At 42.1% G+C, this 24,309-nt stretch overlaps 1 protein-coding gene across 1 annotated transcript in view; it reads right to left on the bottom strand.

Annotated features, from left to right (window-relative positions):
- Positions 1-24,309, bottom strand: part of BMPER (BMP binding endothelial regulator) — a 253,318-nt gene that overhangs the window by 53,202 nt on the left and 175,807 nt on the right. Inside the window, exons 12-13 of the mRNA XM_055590429.1 lie at positions 22,998-23,327; positions 15,880-16,216 (exon numbers count right to left, since the gene is read on the bottom strand). Coding sequence (XP_055446404.1) covers positions 15,880-16,216; positions 22,998-23,327 — 667 coding nt within the window. The remainder of the gene's footprint in view (positions 1-15,879; positions 16,217-22,997; positions 23,328-24,309) is intronic.

A 24,309-nucleotide genomic window follows, 5' to 3' on the forward strand; every position in this document is an offset into this window, starting at 1 on the left:
GACACTAACCAAATTTTGGGGCACGGTTCATCCTCTTACATCCACACTGGTTCCATCACATTTCAAAGCCCCAGTCCCAGACGTGCTACTGACAGGTTTCTCCTCTTCCTCCCAGCAAAACCCAAGGCCCTTCCTTCAGCCTGAAAAGCCCTGTGTTTCTCCACCTCCTCTCCCTCCCTCTTCTCCTTGCTATCTTCTGCCCAGATACAGTGACCTTTTGATATTTCCCAAGCTGTCCGTGTTCTTTGTACTCTGCCTGTAAAGCATATTTTTTCCTAACTTGAACAGACCTCATGCTCTCTCTTCCTTCAGGTTTTAGCTCAAATCATATCCTATCCAAAGGGTCTTCTTCCTTGACTGTGATATGTGAACAGACCTCAGACCCCACCATCATCCTCTATCTCCTTCCCTGCTCTCTTTCTCTGTAGCACATGAAATCGCATCTAACATAATATGTGTATTTACTTATGGTTATGGTCCTCACCACACCTCCAGGAGAGTTATGAGAGTAATGACTTTGTCTTGATCCCAGCTGCATTCCCTGAGCCTGATAACAAAGAACCTGATAGAGAAGTTCCTCCCACATACTGGTGGGAGCTGCCATTAAATACAATCACAGCAAGTACTCTAGTGCTCAGTCGTTCAGTTGTGTCTGACTCTGTGACCCCATGGACTGTGGCCTGCCAGGCTCCTCTGTCCATAGGATTCTCCAGGCAAGAATACTGGAGAGGGTTGCCATTTCCTCCTCCAAGGGATCTTCCCAACCCAGGGATCGAACCCACATCTCCCACATCTCTTGAGTTTCCTGCATTGGCAGGTAGATTCTTTACCATTAGCACCACCTGGGTGCAAGTCCTCTAGAGAGGGAAGAAATGAAAACATCCATGCTCCCCTCTTCAGGTAAAAGAGCAGCTGGAATTATGTTGGGAGATCATTTCTCTTCCACTCTGTCTCTGTGATGTGGCCTTGACTGGTCTAAACCAGTGATTCTGAAAGCTGGTCCTCAGACCAGCAGCATCAGCCACCACCTGTGAACTTGTTAGAAATTCTCATATCCCACCTCAGACCTGCTGAATCAGAAACCCTGGGTGTGGGGTCAGTGATCTGTGTTTTGACAGGTTCTCCAGGTGAGCCATGCCTGCAGAAGCTTGAGAACCACTCATGGAAAGGAATCAACTCATTCTGTTTTCCCAAACTGCGGTGATTGACTTAGACACAAGATGAGCACATAAGACCCGATCTGAATGGAGGAAGTGCATAAGACTTGCTTGGGTTTTGGAGACAAAATATTCTCCTCTGCCTGCATAATTTGTCTGAAGCCATGACCAAGAAGAATTTGGAGAGGAGGAGTCTGTGTTTCAACATAGAAGATCTGTGTTAGGAGTTGGAGAGAGCACAAATCCTGGGGGCCTCATTTAAGTCCGGGATAGAGCCACTAGTGAAGGGAAACTTTCTCCCAGTTTCTTAGTTACATGAGTTGATCAATACTCATTTTTACAAATTAAACATGCTGCTATTTAATAGCTTACTTAGGGTTTTCTTTATTGTTATGCAACGGAAAAAATCTAGTTAATCCAAGGTGAGTAAAAGTACATGCTACAGCTAAACTTAGAAAATAGAGGATCCATTCAAATGCAGAGAGAAATTATATCACCACATTAGTACATGGGACTCCCAGAGTTAGGACTATCTATATCCTGAGGGGTGCTCTGGGCCTGAGACTCATGTGGGGAGGGCCTCTTACCCAATGTTATGGGTGGTGCTCAAATCAAGGAAAGGACAGAAGATGGAACAAAGTGGGTGATTAGATGGCCCAGGAAAGCAGGGCATCAGTCACTATTATCAGTAACCATAGACAGAGTGTGGGAATCGAGATGGAGAGGAATGAGTGTGGGGGGAGTGAAATATGTCTCTAAACAGGTCAAAAGTCTAAGCAGGGCTGGTGCCCAGGGCTTGCCCCTCAATGGCATCTTGTGGCCCAACATCTGTTAAGACCCCTTAAAGACCAAGAAGGAAGCCAGCATAAACAACCTTACAATTCATAAACATGAACTATTTCACTGATTAGCTGGACAACTACCTTGCTCTATCTCTGCATCATCAGCCACTTCAAAAATTCTGTTGGGAGACTTTCCATCTGATATAGATAATAAAGAACAATGCCAGTGACTAACAGGGGACCAGCCCATGAATAGGTGAAAATGTCTTTTGCAGAAGTGTGATGGTGTGCCCTTCAGCCCTCTATGAGTACACACATTTATTATATACTGGAGTCAAATTACATTACAGATGTCCCACAGCACAGCTACCTGAACTCCTTTGTTTGAAAAAATATATATAAGTGTAGTTTCTTCTCCCAGAGAAGGCAATGGCAACCCACTCCAGTACTCTTGCCTGGAAAATCCCATGGATGGAGGAGCCTGGTAGGCTGTAGTCCATGGGGTCGCTAAGAGTCGGACATGACCGAGCGACTTCACTTTCACTTTTCACTTTCATGCATTGGAGAGGGAAATGGCAACCCACTCGGGTGTTCTTGCCTGGAGAATCCCAGGGACGGGGAGCCTGGTGGGCTGCCGTCTACGGGGTCACACAGAGTCGGACATGACTGAAGCGACTTAGCAGCAGTTTCTTCTCCAATTCATCTGCCACCCCCTTCCCCTATATGCAAACCTACAGGATCTGACCCACCCATTAAATGATCTGATACACCAAAGTTGTCCTTCAAGTACACACACATCATAGCATGTTTATGTAGGGATGCTGGTTTACTATCTTCCTGAAGACAGAAACCATGTCTGTTTCATTCACCACTGTAATCCTAACACAACAGAGTTCCTAACATTTAACAAGGTTCAAAAAATATTTATTTAAGACTTGAAGGGAGAGGGAGGGAGGAAGGAGGCAGGATTTCTGAAGGAAGGGTCCACTGATACCAGGCAGAGAATTCCCTGTTGTATGCACACGTATGAGTGCATTTTTTGGACAGGAGACCCTTAACTTTCATCAGAACCTCAAAAAGGATGGTAATCTCCCAAAAGTCAAGAAGCACTGAGTTACTAATATCACATCAATAGAAACATCTCAAGCAAGATGTGAAATAAAAATCAGTTTCTTTCTTTAGAAACTGTTTCTAAACCGTCTTTATAACCAAAGAGAAGGAAAAGAAGATGAAAAAGAAGGAAATACTTTTTAGGCACACAGCATTAGAATCAAGGATCCCAGTTCCATAATGAACTCAGCCTTTCAAGTAGAATCAGGCATTCTTATCTCTAGAATTAATACTGTGGATCAGTAAAAAAAAAAAAAAAAAATTTGAGTAGAAAATGGCCACTATTTTGAAATTCAAACATTTCTTTTTTTTTATTTTATTTTTAAACCTGAAACACTGTATTAGTTTTGCCAAACATCAAAACGAATCCGCCACAGGTATACATGTGCCCTTTAAAAGACCACGAGGATGAAATTGTTGTATTTAAAATTCAGCCAGCACAATACTTACAAAACCTGAGCAGAGAATTTTGCTCAAAAGAAAGGAAAATTTTTTAAAAGAAAAAAAATAGCAGTATATGAAGCTTTTGCAAAAACCGAGTATTAGAAAATAGAGACAATCGGGTCAGGGATGGGCTAGGAGGAGGAGCTATTACCAGATTATGGTGGCAATGATCAAAAATACAATCTCTGGGTCAAACATATTTGTTCTCAAATTCTGGCTCTGCCTCCTTCTTGCCTGGTGACCTTGGGTGATATTCTTACCCCCTTTAAGCTCGTGTTGCTCATGCACACAAATGGAACACTAAATGCAGGGAGAGCCCTCAGCTGCCACCTGGCACACAGCATGCAAATGTAAGCTGTCACTACTCCTCATCTCATGGCATTGCCCATTATTATTAACACTGTCATATATTATTAGGTGTCCCGGAGTTCCAGGCACGTAATGCATGTCAATCAACGCTGTAAATGTGTTGTAAATGCTATTACCAAAGCCCATGGACTCATTTCCGTAGTAGGGCAGGCTTCTGTTTCCAGTCAGCCTCTGAATCCAAATCTTTTCTTCCCTTCAAGTAAACACCAACCTCAGCTTTCCCACAGTCCTTATTTGCTATTCAGTCAATAAATCCTAACAGTGGCCACAAAACTTCGGGTCAGTATCTGCTTAATATCTTTCCTTTCTGGCTTTGATCACAAAGACAAAATGAAGTCTCCTATTTCCTGGTTGCTTATTCGTATGGAAAAGCTTTCAGGGGTTTTGAAAGGTCTTCTGGCCCATATTCTTTAAGCAACTCAGATGCCTCCTACCTTTGTGCTCACACATGGGCCAGTTGCTTGGGATACAATGAAGAAACCAGCTCACCCTCTTGCTCTGTTTAAACTCCAAACCCTAGGTAAGACAGTAAAGATCACAGAGAAAAGCTCTTTCATGTTAAAAGAATTATTAATTCCAGTATCATCACCAGATTTCCCCCTTTCCTTGTAAAGTATTTATTTCTCTACTCTCTGTGCCCACTGACCAGGTTCTTTTCAAGCCTGAAGCTAGCAGAAAGGAAGCAGATTTTTACAGATATATCCTGTCGGCCATCCCTGGGCTCACCAGCCTGGCTCCCAGTTGCAGGCCTGTCTGTGCTTTGTGCTGGGGAAGGGAGGATTTGGACAGCTCTGTCTCTGCCAGGGAACACTGGCTCCAACCCGGTTCAGCAACAGAGCTGCACTGTGTCCAGCTTTCTCTCCAGGGAGGGCACTTGCTGGGCACTGGGTCATCCATCCCAAAGTGACCAAGGTGGTTCCCAGGACTGGGTGCTCTGTGAAAAGTTATTTCAGTGGCCAGGAGAATTCTGTATTTTAATTAACAAATGGCCCAGCCAAAAGTTCAGCACTTCTGCTGGGCTTGGCCTTTCAAATAAGGAAGCAGTAACACCAGGGCCTTTTTATTTATAAAACAAGATAGTAAAAGGTTTAGTTTGGTGCCTGTATTTTTGTTTCCATTTTTAAAATTGAAGTATAGTTGATGTACAGTGTTATCTAAGTTATAGGTATGCAGCACAGTAATTCACAATTTTTAAACGTTATACTCCATTTATAGTGATTATAAAATATTGGCTATATTCCCTGTGTTGTATAATATATCCTTGTAGTTCATTGTATTTCTAATACTTTGTATCTCTTAACCACCTATATTGCCCCCTCTACCTTCCCTTTCCCCATGGGTAACTACTAGTTTGTTCTCTATGTCTATGAGTCTGCTTTTTTTGTTATGATCATTAGTTTGCTGCATTTTGTAGATTTCATATTTAAGTGTTATCATGCAGTGTTTCTCTTTGCTGGTTTATTTCACTCCAGATAATATCTTGCAAGTCTATCCATGTTGCTGAAAATGGCAAAATTTCATTCTTTTTTTATGGCTGAGCAGTATTCCATTTGGTGCCTGAACTTTAAACCCCACCCCCCACCCCCAAAATGCCACTGAGCTCCAATGACCACTTTAGCCTAGGCGGGCATGTGCTTAGCTCCTAATCCCTTTCCCATGAACCCACTCTGTGTCCTCATCTCTAATGTGTGGAGCCTGACTGTATAGAACAAGGAGAGATCAGCCCCATCAGCCATAAAAAGGTCTTGGAGTAGACCAAGGCTCAAAGAACTGAGTCCCTTGGGGATGCACAAACACCTGGAAGCAGTTCTAATTTCTCCACCTCAAGCTAAGGTTCTCCAGGTGTGATCCCAGAGTCCCAGCATCACTTGGGAACTTGTTACAAATGTACATTCTCAGCCTTTGTCCTAGACCCACCGGATCTAAATGTCTAAATGTCTAATCTAGCTGTCTAAATGATTCTGATGCCTGCCAAAGTTTGAGAACTATGACCTAAGGCATACACAGTCTACACAGCTGGTGGCTACACAGTCGATGAATACAAAGTGAGAAGTAAATGAATGATGAATAAATGATAAATCTTCAACTTTACCGAACCAATGCCCAATATAAGCTGCTCCCAAGTAATGGCTGAAAGACAGTACAGAGTGCCCCCTTCATGTCTTATGAATGCTGGGGCATAAACTGTAATGATCTGGCTGTGGCCTTGCCTCCTGACCCACAGTCCATACCCCTTTCAGTTTATGACACTGCCCCATTGAACACCTGTTTGCTGCCTAGGCCAGGCTCTCGCTGGCTTTCGTGTCTTTGAACACAGTCTTCCATGGCTGGAATCTTTTCCTCTGTGCTCTTCCCCAAACCCCTATTCTTTTTGTGCAGCTAATCCCTACATACGCTTTTGGTTTCAGCTTAGAAAGTCACCTCCTCCAGGAAGCCATGCCCGTGGAAGATATCCATAGCATCCTATGCATCGTCTATTAAAGATGTATCCGTTCCTACCTACACTCCTGTTTACTCATCTTTCTCACCCACTAGCCTGCACTGCAAAGTCTGTGAGCCAGAGGACTCATTTATCTCAATGACTGCCATACCTCCAGTACCTTGAACAGCGCCTGTTGAATTATTTAATCAATGAATCCTAATAATAAAATAACCTATGTGTGTGTGTGTGTGTTCACAATAGATAATATATACCTGTTTTAATTTATTATTTATCTCACTGATTCCTAGCCATGAATCATTGACTTTTAGTCTAGAAAAGAGACCTGTAGATATAAAAAAAAAATAATAATTCAGCATTTTCTTCCTTAACAAAACTGCCCCACAATCAGTCTTATTTTTTTTTTTAACACATACACACTCCTGAATATTTGGTCCCTGATTGAAACACCAGCCCCTGTGAAAGCCTGTGTATGAAAGCTAACTGCTCCTTTCATTTGCCCGGTCAGAAGAAAATTGAGATTGACTATAATATTTCCATACAGGACAATGTGTAGGAGGATCCAGGATTGCAAGAGCCTCCCTCCTATTTCATATGTGCACACTGTCCATCGACTGTAATTTTTGCCAGCTTGATTGAGAAATAGTCAAAGAATCCTGGATGACCATCAAACCCAGGACAGCCCTGAGCTCCCAGAGCACAGAAGCCAGTGAGCTACCTCTGCAAAGCCCAGAACCCTGCCAGGATGCTGGCTGATTTCACAAGATCTGATCCTGTCCCTGTGGCTTCACTGACTCACAGTGCTGGACTCACAAAATATCCAAGACCCAACCCATCTGTCTGGGGTCTGATGGAAGGCAGCCCACACAGGGCCATCTCTGAGGACACCCGTGACCAGGTTTTCTTGGTTCTGAGGCATTCTGGCATCCAAGCGCATACCTTAACTTTCCATGGAACAACCTGCAACCTCAGAGATCAGGGCAGAATGCCACTAGACTGCTATGATACAGTGACATGGTCAAGGGAAGTGGATTCCTTTGTGCTTCCACCTGGGCATTTCAAGAGAAACCTTATCCAGCCCCATGAGCAATCTGTTGGTGATATTATCTCTATTTCACACAAAAAATAGACATTCAGAGCTGTTAGATCTCTTACCCCTGGCCACTGTCACTTATTCCTCAACTCGTTCCCAAAAGGATTTATATCAGCTTACAAAACTACATGCAGAATGCAATAAAATGAAAACTTACTGAATGAGGAAAACAGGAAAGGCTCAACAATAAAGTTCAACAAACACATCTCATCTGAACCTTGACCGGGGGAGGATTTACTTCCAAGCTCATGCAGTTATTGGCAGCACACCCATCACTTTCTAAAGGCACCGGTACTGACAGCCTCCTTTCTAGTCTTCGACAGGCCACACTCTTCCCACACTGGGGCCTGCCTTTCCCCTGACAGGCCCTCTCCCCAGTCCTTCCCATGCTCTGTGGGCTCCACTCAAAGAGGCACTCCTCATGAAGACTTTCCTGTCTACCTTATTCCAAGTTGGTGCCCTCAGCCCACCTTATCACATCACAACTAATTCCCCCATTCCTCTTCTCACAGTTGACAAAGACCTTGTTTCTTATTTATTATTTAGTCTGTCCACACTAGATTATGAGTTGTCTGAAGGAATAGCCTTTGGATCTCTTGTTCAGTCCCTACAGCAGTCCCTGGCACACAGCACGTACACACTCAAAAGTTGCAAAAGAAGTGAATTAAATGATTCCTGAAATCCTCCTCTATAAGTTCATGGCAGAAGCAGGATATTCAAAAACTTGAGTGGACAACAATAGGCTCTGAGAGCAGCCATACTGGCTCCAGCTAAGTTCTGAGAAAGAAACCCAAGACCAGGTGTCCCATCAGGCTGGCCGCTCAGGTTTCATGGGTGGCCCTGAAGTGAATCCCCTCACCTCTCAGTGCCCCACTTAGCTCAACAGGAACATAAAGAAAACATTCCTCATGTCAGCCACCACTCATGTTGCTCTTGTGGCTAGAAAGGGCTTTACATCTGTTGATAATGAAAATATAATAAAGCTAAACCACACAGCTTCCTGCTCATTGAGGAGTCATCAAAGTACCCTAAGCAACCAACAGAGATGCTACAAAATAATTAGTGTTTTACCCACTACAGTGACACTCATTCAAATCTGTGTTCAAAAGCCCCATCTAATTACAATCCAGAATGTAATTTTCTGAGGAGAAACACTGCAGGATTCCAGGAAGTTTATGCTGAAAATAAACTCCAAGCTAACATTAAAATCAAATTGAAATTACATTTAACCTCGAGCCAGGCAGGTTGTGTAGTGAAGAATTAACTTGGCCCAAAGAGGGCCTGGCTTTGACCTTTAGCTCCTGGAGAGTAATCTCTAGGCCCCTGGAATGCCCTGCCTGACAGGGGAGTCTTTTTTTATTTTCCTGGGCCCTTTTGGGACTTCCTTGCTGGCTCAGATGGTAAAAAGAATCTGCCTTGCAATGGAGAAGATCCAGGTTTGATCTCTGAGTCGGGAAGATCTCCTGGAGAAGGGAGTGGCTACCCACTCCAGTATTCTTACCTGGAGCATTCCATGGAGAGAGGAGCCTGGTGGGCTACAGACCAGGGGGTCATAGAGTTGAACACAACTGGGGGACTAACACTTTTGGCTATGAGACTCTAAAAATGTGCTTTATGCCGGGGGCTTTGGGGCACCTGATAAGTTTCAACCTCCAGATGAGCTGGAGACTTAAGGCTTTAGCATGACCTCTGGGAGGGGCTATAGAAGGTCAGCCACACAGGCAGTAGGTGATCAAGTTCTAATAAAAACTTGGGATTCTAAAAGGCTTAGGAGAACTTCCTTGTGATGCTTCTATGAATAGCATCACATACTGTGACAAGAAGAGTCAATGCTAGTTCATGACTCCACGGAATTAGATGGTGGCAGAGGGCAATGCAGAAATACCTATAGGTCAAAATACCACACAGGAAGATGGCAAGGACAAATACTATCCATCCATAGATAGAAAGGACAGATTGAATCCAGTAGGTCCAAGTGGCTTACAAGTGAATTGTGAGTAGGCAGAAGTAGATTCTCTGACTCAAAGGCATGCTCCTGGCAGTCACAGTAACAGACTCATGCAGTAAGAAGAGCAGATGGTTTCTGCAGCATCAAAGGTGGACCAGAGGCTCTGACTAGTCTATTCTCTGAAAAGACAGAACAGTGTGCACATTCTGACTATAAGTGTGTAACAAGCGTGGGGATAAAGACTTAAGATGAAGTTGACACTGGGGGTAGAAGTCACAAGGAGATCAGAGAGAATAAAGATGACAGAGAGGCTACGAAGGGAGCTAAGAAAACTTTCCCCAAAGCAGAACTTCCAGGAGTGATGCTGGATGAAATACGAAAGGGTAGAAAAGACATTCCCTAATACCAAGTGAACCTAAAATTCAATGCTGGCACGAGACAACGGCAACAAATACAACATAGCATATGTGCTAAATAAGGATAAACACAATCAGCATCTCTAAGAAAGCAAAGAAGAACATTTACAGAGGCCCAGGATGAAATTTGAGCTGTGCCTTCAGCTTAAATCAATGTAGAAAATGAAGGCATCTCAGGCAGGGGAAAGACATGGACACAGAGGAAGGAACTGGCATTATATGTTTAGATACAGTGAAGGAGCAGCCTAGGACTGACTCTAAAAAAAAAAAACAAAAACAAAACAAAAAGGAGCTACTGAGGAGGAAAAACATGTTGAACTTTAAGGGCTGAAGTCTACTGCCACCTGGTGTCACCTTTATTACAGATACAGAGTGGCTGCTCATCCTGAAAGTTGAGTTTGCCAAAGGAATAATGAAAAAGCACGTTTAGAACATCACACCATGAAATGAACATCTCATTTGATTTAGGACCCTAGTTCTAATGGCAATTTGAGACAGCTCATTAAAAGTTATAAACAGAAATGTTCCAGGAACGTTCTTTAAAGCAAGGGAAGATTGGCTTGATTTGAATTATAGAATAGCAGTTAGCTTTATACGATTTTCTCATACAAACAGATATACGCACATAAAGTCTGTATTCCTTGCCTGGATCCCTCCTCTTGTTTTATAATAAATGATGAGTTTCCTTTATAGGAAAACAAAGTGGGTCATCCACAAAGGCTGTGATCTTCCCCTGGAAGAAAGCCACCGGCAGTCCCCGGGCGCCATTATCTCCAACACTGTGGTGCTGTTGGGGTTCCAACATTCTCCTGCACAAACTCCCACCACCTACCTCCCAGGACCTCAGCAGGAAGGACATGTCTGTGAATCCTCTGGCCTTCCTTCAACTCCTTACAGATGTAAAAACCACTGCATGCAAAGAAAAGAACATTTCCTAGACTGGGGATCCCCAGACATTTTCCCAAACCGAACAAGTGAACGGAGCTTTCGCTCCAGTGAATTATACCCCAATGAAGGAGAGTGAGAAGAGGAAAACAGTCCTGAGACAACCGTGGTCTGTAAATGCCTGGGCTTCACGACAGTGCACATTCGTTTTCCTGGCTGCTCTGAAATGTGGGCCTGCCCTGACGGGAGAGGCCCGCTTTGCTGACAGGTTATATACTCACTTGCAACTACTTCATCCAAGATTCAGACCTGAGTTAGGGAAGAAGCCCACTGCTAGAGTTTCACCAGCCCAAGGTAGAGGTGGTCTCTCTCTCCCCAGATTGGCCCACACAGCCCAGCCCATCTCCTGGCTTCCTTCTCTCCCTGGGGCTGCCAGGGCTGGGCTCGTCAGCATGATCTATGTCAGGGTGGTCAGTGGACCCTGTGCTGGCTGCTGAGGACCTCCAGGGAGGCTCTGAGGTTGGGGGCGGCCTACTTCTCCTGGATTTCTCAGCTGGCAGTCAAGAAACAGATGGAGAAGGCAACACGAGGCTGGAGGAGGGAAGTGAAAATAAAGGATGAGGGAAGAAACACAAAGACAGCATCTTCTCCTCAGGGGAGTCTATGTTGGAATCCAGATATAATTGAAATGATTTCACATTCATGCTTCCACAGGATACTACCTACCTCCCTTGCTACCGGAAATGTCTCCGTAACACACCATCGAAGGCTAATGCAAAACACTTGTAAGGGAGATTAACTAACTGGAGGACAACTCAATTTTTAGGTGATTCATCATTAAGTTATTTTGCATCCAAACATATTCAATGGGTTAATGAAACCAAATCATGCTGATCACAAAGACTTTGAATATTACATTTTTATACCAAATGAGGCCACGATTGGTGGAACTAATTTGTGAAGGAAAAATAAGCAAAACCAAAGTTTCCCAAAAGAGGAAAAAACAAAAAAGTCTTGGCTACTATGTAGTCATCTCTTATTTATTTGCAAAAGTTTTTGAGTTTTTAGACAATAGACAGTTTACTATTAAAATTTTTGAACTGGGTAAGACTAAAATAAAATGAGTTCTAGACATCTCAAAAGTAAACTCTAACTCAGAGAAATCAGAATTCTTATTTTGATCTTATAGGAAGAACTATCTATATAAATAGAAGAACTATTTATATTATTTAAATATAAATTCTATATTTATAATAGAATTCTCCCTGTGGACATTGCCACATAATTAAGGAAAGCCAAAAGTGGTAAAATTTCCTCAGAGAAATACCTCCTGTATCCTCTCCCTCTCTATGTAACAAATACAATGGTACTTGGAAGGCTGCATTCGTATATTATGCAACTTTATTCTTTGTCTTAGAGGAAAATACAGATATTTCTTTGAAGGATAAGGAGAAAATGAAAGGAATCGAATTTATATAAAATTTATATATAGGACCTTTCATGACATCAAGACATATCTCTCTAGTCCTATACTGACTCATAAAAAAGATCACAGCACTTAACACAGAACATTTACAGTGTTTTAAGCTTCGTTTTAGAAATTCCACCAATGACATAAAATAGGCAGGAAAAATTTTACATGTGTGGAATGTCATGTGAGAGCTATTTTCTTCTTTATTCTTTTTCATGTTACTTAAATATTATACAATGAACACGTATTATGCTCTTTTTCTGGAGTATAATTGCTTTACAATGTTGTGCTAGTTTCTTCTGTACAATGAAGTGAATCAGCTATGTGTATACATATATTCCCTCCCTCATGAGCCTTCCTCCCTCCCCCACCTCCAACCCACCCACCTAAGTCATCGCAGGGCACTGAGGTGAGCTTCCTGTGCTTTACAGCAGATTCCCACTAGCTATCTATTTCACGCATGGGCATGCTGCAGTCCATGGGGTCACAAAAAGTCAGACACGACTTAGCAACTGAACTACATTTGCATATATGTCAACCTTAATCTCCCAATTTGTCCCACACTCCCCTTCTCCCACCCACATCCATTCTCTATGTCTGCATCTATTTCTGCCATGAAAATAGGTTCATCTGAAACGTTTTTCTAGATAAGGTAAAAAACAACACTTTTTTAAACATTTACAATGCAATCTTAACTTACCATATTTCATTCAATGTCACAAAGAGAATTTTTTCATTTTTTAATTGCTCTGCAGATACATCAGTGAGACTCTATCTAATCTGTTCTCCACAATGAGAACAGGAGAATATACCAAGTATCAGAAACGTAAGTGGCTGAGCGGGGGCAAGGTTCTCCATAAAAAGGAAGGTACACAGGATAAAGCATACTGTGCCAAGACCAAGACTGCCTGTCTATCACATGCCAACATGGCACTGCCCATTGACCTCAGGTCTTGGAGGAGCATCACCAGGTAGCTGCTGCCATGTCTAGTCTACAGACAAAGAATCTGAAGCTCAGCAAACTACCAGGACCACACAGCTAGCAAGTGTCAGAGTTAAGGTTATACCCAGCCTGGGACCACCCAATACCTTCTTAGTCCATTGCTTCTTAAAGGCTCCCTAAAGTTTGGTCTTTGTTGGAGATCACTTGAGAACAGAATTCTCTTTCCATGTCGACCCTGTTTCTTTCCTTTCTCCTGCTACATCTGTGCTTGGAAGAAAGAAAGACATCCAAGATCTACCCAATACTGGTGACCCTCACTTGAAAATTCATGAAGGTGAATCTCTCAGTTGGAGAGTGAGGTCATCAACAAAGTGAGTGACAGTCAGAATCGCCCAGCTCTGCCTTCCTGAGCTCCCCTTGCCTCTCCCAGGGAGTGGCTGGCCTGGAAGGGGGCTCTGCCCCTACACCACACACAGCAGAACATAAGCTCACCTCCCACCATGCTCTATCCTCCAAACCTCAGTACACAAAGATCCTGAGAGCATTCTCAAAAGCTCTCCAAACTCAGGCACCCCGACCCTTACACAGTGACTCCCCCATCCCTTACTGTGCCACTCTAGCTGCTCTAGCAACTTTCAAGAGCAGAAGGCAAGCATCTGTCTGGCCACCTAACAGTTCCCATTCTCTCTGTTCATGTCAACGTCATTTCTCACGACTGCTGCCAAGGTGCTCATCATATTCCTGCTCACAGTCCAGGGATCATAATACAAAATAAATCACCCAAGAGCAAAGAAATAGAAATTTGCAAAAAGGGATGAATCTCTACAGGCCTGCTCTCCAATTTTTGCTTTCAACACATTCCTTTGAAATGGGATGAAGACCAAAGGTGTGGACTGCTAGGGTCCTGGGAGAAGTATAGCCTTTCCATTCTAATTCAGACAGAGAAGGGTCCAATCCAAATCCACGACTGGGCTAGGAGAGCATCCAAAAAAGGCCTTAACCCTGGCTAATCGTTTAATTAATGATAGAAGATACGATAGTAGCCAACAATTACAGAGTACTTATTACTCCAGGGCACTGGGTTAAGCAGATGTATTTACGTTCATCATCTCACGGAATCTGAACGATGGCTCTTCAAGGTAGGTTCTTTTACCATCTGCATTTCCCAGATAAGTAAACCAGGGTTTGGAGAGCTTAAATAACTTTTTAAGTTTGTAAAGCTGGGCTGGATTTTTAGCTCAGAGAGACCACAAAGTTCTTAATTACTGTGCTCTATTGCTTCCTATTCAAGCTGCCCTGGTGGCTCAGCGATTAAGAATCCACCTGCCAATTCAGGAGACACGGATTCAATCCCTGGGTCCAGAAGATCCCCTGGAGAAGGAAATGGCAACCCACTCTGGTATCTTTGCCTGGAGAATTAAATGGAGAGAGGAGCCTGACGGTCTACAGTCCATGGAGTCACAAAAGAGTCAGACATGACTTAGCGACTAAACAACAACTGCTTCCCATCAGACTTTCAAGTGATGGGTATTTAGTTTCAAAGTGAACCCTAGTTTGTCTATCCAGGTGCTTAACCCACTTCAGAAAGCATTAAAGATCTTTCAATTTCAATAGACAAGGGTGAGGTCAATCCATTGGGTGGTTTAGGGAGGAGAAAGAAGGGAACCCAGAGAATTCAAATTACAACCAGAAAATGGCTTGAAGAAACTAAATACATGAGTTGGAGCCAAATGGTTTGACAGATGCAGTCATGTTCAGGAATTTGTGATGACAGGGATCGTCCTTTTTCACCACACTTTGAGCTGACTTTATAGACCTTTATCTTTTACATCCAAAGATCAAATAAATTTTTAAAAATCACATTTAATGAGAACTAGGGGAAAGAAACTGGTGGCAATTAAAGAGTAAAAATAACTTCTCTGTGGCTTCAGACCACAGGAGTTTTCTCATTTTAAGAGGCATGGGCAAATCACTTAAACAAGGCCTTTTGGGGCTGTGTTCATCTCATGTTTCCTCCCACACCCAGTGGTGGTTAAAGTTATAGATAGTCACAGCTCTTGAACCCATGGAATCATGCAGTAAATGGAAGTACAACCAGGCCAAATTCATCCATTCACAGATGCAACCTTGCAGCATGGATGTCAAAGCCAAGTCTCCTCTGTAACCAGTTGCTTTGTATGGAAAGGGGTTAATCAGAATTAGAAAAGGTTATGGAACCCACAGTCTTACTGAGAGACCTTCCTTCCTCCACCTCTTAAGCCCTGTTTCTATACTCCTCTAACTCTGGACACAAAGTCTCATAGTTGGCTAAAATCCAAGGAACTCTCATCTGACCACCTCATTTTCTGTGTGCAGGTTTGTTTCGGGCCAGACCATGGGAAAGACCTGATGAACCCTTCCTCAAACCTAGAATAACCGAGCTCACTGAAATACCTAAAGGCAGCCAGAGCAATTTGAGATTCCCACTTCTGCCCTACAAAATTGTATTTCAGGCCAGAATTTGGGAAGCACTCCTCAATCTTAGAGTCAGGCTAACACCTGGAAAAACCCTAGGGTGTCCCTAGCTTCCCAGTGAACCTGCAGACACAAAAACAATCACTTATAGAAGATAACTCTGAAGTACTCCCTACAATTTCTTACTTTGAGACATAATGTGGGACTGATTCAAGAGGAGATCAGTCTCAAGACAAGAAAGAAGTAGGGGTATTTAGACTATGCTTTGGGGGCCCTGGTACACCAAGGGATTTGACAGTTTCTGTTTCAAGGTCAAGTCTATCTCTGGTGTGTAACCCAAGCCCATTCTTGAAAGCACTGTACTTACCGGTAGAAAGTAGCGTAGTCCACAGTTGAGTGGCAGGTCTGAAATTCCCAGGATTTGAGTTTCTGGCATTCTCGATGGGCTCTAAGCTTTACCTTCACTGTCCCTTGACACAGTTCAGGTACTGGTTTTCTCTGGGGTCTGTTACAGAACTCATTGGACTCCACTCTCCAGGACTCGGCAAAGTCATCCACATCAAACTTGAAGCTTCCATCTCCACCAATTAAGTCATCACGCTTATGTCCATTGTAGTTGCCACAAAGACCACAGAGTTTGCCCTTGAGATGGGGGGCAGCCATGACTTCTACAAAACTGTCTCCATCCCAGGATATTTCCAAACCTAGAGGAAAACAAGGAGCAATCACTCTTGAATCCACCAATAGTTTTCACGTGTAGATTCTTATACAGTACATATGACTGTCCTCTAACAAGGAACACTAAGGACCTCACTGAAATCTTGATTACCTTTCAATCTCTCCACATCGAACATTGTGTGATATTACACAAATCAGTTATTGGGGCTTAGAACTTTTTAAATGTATGAGTTTTGCCCTTACATTGTTATCTTATGTAGTGTGACTTACAGATGATTCTTCATTGACCATGTTACTCTACGGTTTATATTTTTGCCCTTTTTCAGAGTAATTGTCTTGGTTCACATCATGTTTTCATTTATCCAACAATGACTATAATGTGGAAATGGAAAGATAACAAAGATGATAATTTGAAATGTAATTTTCTCTTTATCTAATATTCTCCCCATATGATGATATTTAGAGCCAAGTGAAAATTTCCAAATTATTTGCCATAGTGGAAGTATTAAAGTAATAAATATAAAGCTTCTGAACACATCCTCTTCAAAGGACAACACTCATACAAATGAAAACATATGCCTCCCATTATTTTAGTCATCCATGAGATACACACAGCTGTTTAATCCATGCTTCCATGGTTGAGATGTTATGAGACCTAGGTTGGGGTCTTCATGCATACCTGAGCTGATCATAGCTTCAACATTTGAGCAAGCATGGAGGCTACCAGGCCATAGGTCAAAATTCCTCATGTGCTGGACAGAATCACCTGGACAGCACTGTTCACTGAGGAAATGATCTTCATTCCACAAGGCTGAGAACATAATAATCCCCTCTTGGTTTGCTGAACTGACCATCTAAACAGTTGGAGAATTCGTCTGAGAACATTCATTTTCTCCCAGCCTACTAGCCCTGAGTGTCTAGGATTTATTGTAACAAGTGGCCCCACTGAAGAGTGGGATCTCTGTCATGGGTCGGACAGCCAGGCTCTGCTGTCACACAGCACAGATCAGTTTGATCAGGATGTCAGGAAGAAATGATGCAGTATGTGAACACACTACCCATAAGACAAAGGAGAGGGTTTCATGAAAAGTCTTTTGAGGATCAACCCAGAGCAAATGATGATTCTGGTATTAACATTTTCTTTATGTCTCAAGTGTGTGGTGGAAGCTCTTCTTACTGTTCTCTTGGTAATATCTTGGCAGTGCCTGAGCTACCCAGTGAATGGATGAACTAGGTACCAGTGCTGTAGATGAGCACCGAGGGGACATCTACAACAGGTCACAGTGCATTTCTGCTCTGGGACTCCTCCTTACTCACTGTCACTGTCTCCTAAGAGTGACAGCCCAGAAAGAAAGCTCTGTTTTAACAGAAAAGAATAGAAAATATCCCCAGCTGTGTGTTTTCAATCTTATCCTCTTGGATTTCTGACAAAACCTAGTCTTTGATTTAGTCCTTTCTGAGTATCCAGAGAGAGCTTCTCTTTCTTTTTTTTTTTAAGAAGACTTTATCTTTGTTCCTGAAGGATCAACATTAGCCTGATGAGTAAATGCTCAGAAGATGCTCAGAAGTTGGGAGATAAGGTGGTGATGAGAAAGAAGAAAGGGGTAGGGAGGGATGGAATGGATCTTGTTTGAATATAAAATTGGCATAAGGCAACATGAGAGTGATGTAAGAGCAGTAGGAAACACCCAGAAGTAAGATGCTACAGATAATATTCCCTAAGCCAATATTCTAAAGCCAATATTCCTTTGGTCATGGTCCTAGAGGAGAGAAGCCTGGCCAAATAGCATTCTGCAAGCAGGTCACACAACTGACATAAGAAAGAGTTACAGATCTGCTTTAGGGGAAATTATTGGTAGAATAAACCAGTGGTCTAAAACTGGATTTCTCAAGAAATAAACTGAAAGACTCACATGGAAATCACATATGGTACATGGAAATCATGTATGGTACATGAAAAGAACGGAAGTATTCTCAGCCCAAGGCAAAGATAGAGAAGGTTTCTTGGTCAGGAGAAGCAACTCAGTTCCCGAAAGCAATTGAATAGAATTAGCTAAAAAGAAGGAAAGAAGGTCATAAGAAAGTCTCTTTTGGGCTTTGGGAGTAACTGAGTGAAGAGAAGACAATGATGGGACAAGGTGATCAGAGCAAGGACATGCTGCTAGTCTGTCCACACACTGGACTGATCTCCTGTGAGGATCTCAAACATTGGGTCAATTCTGACAATCACGACTATGTATAAAACAATTTCTATTTCTTCATGCCCCATCATCGAACACATGGTATATTCTCACTAAATGAATGAATTATCCTGTAAATTGACACAATGAGTCAGCAAAGCCAAAGAAATTTGTGAATTTCATGCCAGTTAAGACACTGAAATAACATTTTGAAAAAAGACAAGCAAACTATAATTTGATTTGTAATATACTCTCTAAGGTATAAAAGAAACTTGACCTCATACTCCTGTAACTAGGCAGCTGCCCAGCCAGAGAAACGAAGGGAGAAAATCAATTCCATACAACGTTCTAACTTTTAGAGCATAATTCCAAAGATTTTCCACCTTGCAAAATTTTCCAAACTACAAATCTCTTTCCTAGACAGCAGGCAAACACTGCTCTTCCAAGTGCCACATTGGTTGAGAATTTACATCCAAAGAAGCTCCAACAAAATTACTGGCAGTGATACAATAAATTTGAGATTTTGGGCAACTGAGTTCATGGGAATTCAACTCACAGGGAACAAGTCAGTCTTTCTTTCTTTGCAATGGACTGGTGGTTCCTGCATGCTTAAGAAGATGCAGGCCCACTGTGTTTTAAATATACTCTTCTCAAGACTCTGGGCCTCTCTGGTTGCTCAGATGATAAAGAATCTGCAATGTAGGAGGCTCATGTTCAATCTCTGGGTCAGGAAGATTCCCTGGAAAAGGGAATGGCTACCCACTCCAGTATTCTTGGGGTTTCCCTGGTGGCTCAGATGGTAAAGATTCTGCCAACAAGGCAGGAGGCTTGGGTTTGATTCCTGCATCAGTAATATTCCCTATCCACTCTAGTATTCTTGCCTGGTGAATTCCATGGATAGAAGAGCCTGACAAGCTACATACAGTCCATGAGGTCATAAAGAGTCAGACATGACGAATGACTAACACTTTTGCTTTTTTTCTCAAGACTCTTGACATCTCTTTCATGAAACACAATCCTCAAAGTAAGAGAATAATTTGTAATTCACTCCCTTTTCCTCCTCTTTTTATCATCATGTTAAGAGGATATTCACAGAACAGTGTTAGGCTTCCTATTGTGTTTGGATGACTTACTTGACTACAGATGACTTTGTCTATTCTTGTATCATATACACATGTATTTGCATGGTTATTTTTACTCTCTACACGAGTAAAATCCATGCAAAGTAAATTACAGTAGTGACAGGCAAAAAAAAAATGAATAAGTTGTAATTGAAAAACTCATTGCTTTTCCAAAAAAGATTTTAAATAGGCATCTTATGAAATGAAAATGCCATGGAAGTGTTTGAGGGTTTGGGGTTAGTCTTTTCTGCAGCTGGAATGAGTTTCCCAATTCTCTGCATGGGAAATTGGTAGAAACAACTGGCAGTCAGAAGGCCAAAGCTGAAGCACATGTCTCATCTGGGATGTGAGCAGCAGCTGCATTCCTTCCACTGGATGAAGAGTCTTCCAATTTTCCTTTGCACCAGTGAATGTTTTACCAACCTGTTTTTCACCCTTCAAGTGTGTGACCTGGCTCCAGATTACTAATTTGTTTTTTTGGTGGGAAAGTTGTCGGTCTTTTATTTTGTGGTTGCTTTTGTTTATTTGTGTTTAGTTGTTATTGTTGCTTTTGCTGCAGTCCACTTTTAAGAGAGAGGAGGTGCAAAATCTGTAGATATACCATAGTGATGCTTAAAAATGGAGAATTTTTTCTGCTTAGAGTTTAAACCAAAGGAATATGTGTGTGTGTGTGTGTGTGTGTGTGTGTAGGGAAGCCTCACATGCTGCTGTTCATAGGGTTGCAATGAGTTGGACACAACTTAGCAACTGAATAACAACAACATATATATACTCCAGGTTCCTCAGATGTAGAGTTTTACCAAAAGTAAAATACAAAGCCACACTCCCACATGTTAATACTTTCAGGTGGATCTGACGTAACTCTTTCAGGTGGAGTTGATGAAGTGAACAGATGGCAGAAAGGAAATATTTTAAATGATTCGCTAAGTGCCGAGAGTTGGGCGGGGGAGAGAGGGGAGTTGTGACAGGAAGAAGCAGAGCTTTCTCAAGCTACCAAACCTCGCTTTGCCTTCTGTACTACCCCAGTTGTTATTAGATATGTAACTACTGCTTAATTCCACCCAAGCTACACAGCCACCTGTGCTCTTCTGCCAAAAGATTTTATCATGAAGTGCTGAGTCTATAAACCACAGGGGCGAAGAGTCATTTCCCTCTCTCTCCCAACTTACACCTGCAGTCTTGATTTAAACAGCTATTTCAAAGAAATATCCTTTGACCACTTGAGCTTATGAAAAAAATTATGGAGGAAGAACAAACATTCAAAGGATATACTGTGATATTTTAGATAGACAATCAATAGGTAATAAAAATGAAAACATCCCTAAGGGGTAGTACAAACTGAGATTTGGGGACCAGAGTAGAAAGGACTATTGTCTGGAAATGGAATTGTTCCATTCAAAAGATAATTTCAAAGCAATTTTAGCACCCAGAGATATACAGTTCTTCCCTAGGAAGCAGAAAGTTTGTGCCCTCCGTGTGCTACAGGAAGTTGGTCACCTGGGTATTAAAGGTACCACATAAATTAGCTGCATCATGGCAAGAGAGATGGAAAAAAGACAAACCGCAAAACTGAATTCAAGGCCTAGAAGAGTTAAATTGACTAATCCAATTATGGCATTTATGATATATTATTATTTTCTTAGCAGCCTCATCCTTTTGCTCATTTTTTACCATGTGAAGTCCTTACAAAGAGGACATTTATTCCGTAAGGTATTGCCAGCTGTGAGAGGAACAGTACTGAACCTCCTCGACTGTTAATAATTCTGAATATGCAGAATTCCTTTGAGAATTGGGTTGTGGCTAATAATTTCCATATCAGTAGTATCCATTATGTTCAGCCGGCATGCAAAAAGATAAACAAGGTACTTCTAATTAGTACTGTGTAATAATAGGTCGTTTTGTGTCCATTTTACACGAAGCCACAAATTGTCGCCTCCTTCAAAGAGATGAGCTGAGGCCTACAGGTGCAGAGTGACATGTCATTTGAATGTTAACAACTGGTGTCTGAATTTTCTGGGGTGGATTAATCCCTCTGAAGTTGAAAGAACAGAACTCTTCACATCTACCACTTTCAAAGTGAACATTCTTCTCTATAGAATGCTCAAATACATTAATATTTAACATTTCTCACTGAAACCATGTCAAACTCTCTAAATAAAAATCTCCGTGGGTTTCTCTTTGGTTTCCTGCCTTTGTTTAGCTAAGCTGGCATTTCATCAGCTCAAATCAATTTACCAAATATATTTTGACTTGAACAGAAAACAACAGGGTCCTGAAAGTACCATGGAGAACAGTCTCTGCAGTCCCTCAAAAGTGCCTGCTCTATCAAATGTTTCCCTTTCTGATCCATATTAGATAAAGAAACTGGAACCCAAGTGATTATTTTACATTGTTAAATTCTCATCAATGCAAAAAGTAAAAATATATATATATATGTGTGTGTGTGTATATATATATGTGTGTGTGTATATATATATATATATATATATGCTGACTTCCTCAAATATCATGCTTCAAGAAACAGCATGCTAAGAGGACGTGCAATTCAATATCCAACTGACCAAAATATGCACTAACCAAAGGCAGCATGGAAGGAACCATTCATGGTATCATACAAAATGTGTGAACAAACTGAATTCATTCTTTGGGGCTGATAATAAAGGGTACAGTTCTGCTTCTAAGATGTCTCTCTTAGGCAACATCTCACAGACAAGAATGTGGGCCTCTGTGAACCCCTATGAGTCACTTATTAGCAACTATGAACAGTTTGGCTTAGGGGGAATGTATCTGCCAGTGGAGTGGCAACAGAGTCCAGCAAGTCTCAGGCAATATGTGATGCTGAGAAAAGGTCTCAGCATCAGTGGCCAGCTCCATGAGCCCATGGCTGGAGAGAGTGCTTTCAGAGCAAGCACCCTGTGTCTTCCAGCAGCAGCTGACAGTTGTGCCCATCAACTCAATAAGCAGCCTTCCCCAGGTCCAGAATGGACAGGACTGCTGGTCACACAGCCCATCATCCCCACTTCCATATGCACACCCACAGGTTTGCAGTTTGCTTTTGAGGATTCCCTCCTTCTTGGAAAGATGTTAACAAGGAAACACTCTTTCTCACAGATGTGAAACTGCACATGACTAGCTGAGCTGGGAAAGACACTGACAATTCCAAGCTGGACATCAATGACCTAAAATAGCAACACAGCATGAGACAGTGGTTATCCGGAGAGAACAACTGCTATTTTCGGAATGAGGATGAAAAGACACTGGATGTGGACAGATCGCATGTTGCGGGTGACTGGCATCAGATTGCAAGGCTCCTCGGTATGCCAATTTTCTCCAGCTATTTTGTGGCATCTGGAGAATGAGGCAACTCCTGCAGTTGGTGGACTTCTCTGCCTCTGGTTTTCCTCCATGGAGGAGAAGGGGGAGCAGCTGCAGCTCCTGGGCACCAGTTGGTGAGACAGAGGGAAGCGCCAGAGGTACACAGAAGGCCCTTGCTTCTGGAAGCCCACCTGCTTTGGTCGTCACTTTCAAGAGGTAGCCGTCCAGGTCGATCTGGAACTGCGGCGCGTGGCAGGGCAGCGCGATGCGCGAGCCGTTCCAGCGCACCGTCAGGTGCTGCTGGAGGCTGACGGTGCCGGCGCCCAGCACCAGGTCCACCGACTTGGTCCAGGAGAAGGAGCGGGTCCTGCGCGCGTCGTTCTTCACCAGCACCTGAAAGGGCGAGGCAGGGGAGGAGCAGTCTTTTGTCAACACGTACTGACACGTCCCCTGAAAGTTAAATGTCCGTCCGTCAAAAGTGTTGTAGTGGGGGTCTCCGAACACCGTGCAGACGCCGGGCTCTGCGGATGAGTGAGAGACAAAAGCAGGTCATAAACCGAGCACAGGATTCAAAGAGAAAAACAGGGGTCTCTGCAATAAACTTGATAGGGGCACCTGCCAGGTAAAGGGAGGGCCTGAGCAAAGATGCACTAAGGAAAATCAACTTATAAAAAAAAGTTCAGTTGTTCCAAAAGTTTGTACCAAATCTCATAGGATATGAAGTACTTCTGGTGCTTTTATACTTAAAAGTTACTTATAACACTTCTGAATTTTTAAAGCATCTCTATTTTAGAGCCTTGATATGCTTCTATGTTCTTAATGTCAAGGTTAGAGAAATGAAATTAGGATGATTTTGTAAATAGAACTGGCCATATTTCATAATCCATATAAATGAGAACAAAAATATAAATAAAAGGCAAAAGCATATATAACAATTCATCAAAGCAACAATATTGTTTCTTTTTAACTGATTCAAAAAATCAGGGAACATGGTATTCTAAATGTTATTCATGGTCTTAAAAAAGTATTATATATAACACATATATTTCTAAGGACAGATAAACAGACTTGCCAAACAGATACATGTTTAATGTTGTTAAGAAACAAAACACTGATGAAACTGTCTCTGTGTATTTTCTACAAATACAAACCTCCTATATTTTGATCTTTGTATTCAAAATCAAAAGTTGGATAAAAAATAAATTGCAAACCCCATCATTTATTAAGTTTAAGAAATTTCAATGAATTCATCACTTCAAAATACCAGTAATACAAATACTTATGAGACCCAAGTAAAGTTTTATGCTTTAGGGCATTCCAAAGGTTTATATAGAAAATTAAATATCATTTCTTTTTTTTAAACAAAATTTGATATTGATTTGTTTCCCATAAAAAGATATTTTATCTGTTTTAAAGAAGGCATACACAACCAGGAAATGAGAAATTCAGAGAAATTAGTCCAAACTAAAATAAAAAGATCAGTTTCTAGAACAGGTCAAGAAC

This window comes from Bubalus kerabau, chromosome 8, assembly GCF_029407905.1.
Source record: "Bubalus kerabau isolate K-KA32 ecotype Philippines breed swamp buffalo chromosome 8, PCC_UOA_SB_1v2, whole genome shotgun sequence".
NCBI lineage: Eukaryota > Metazoa > Chordata > Mammalia > Artiodactyla > Bovidae > Bubalus > Bubalus kerabau.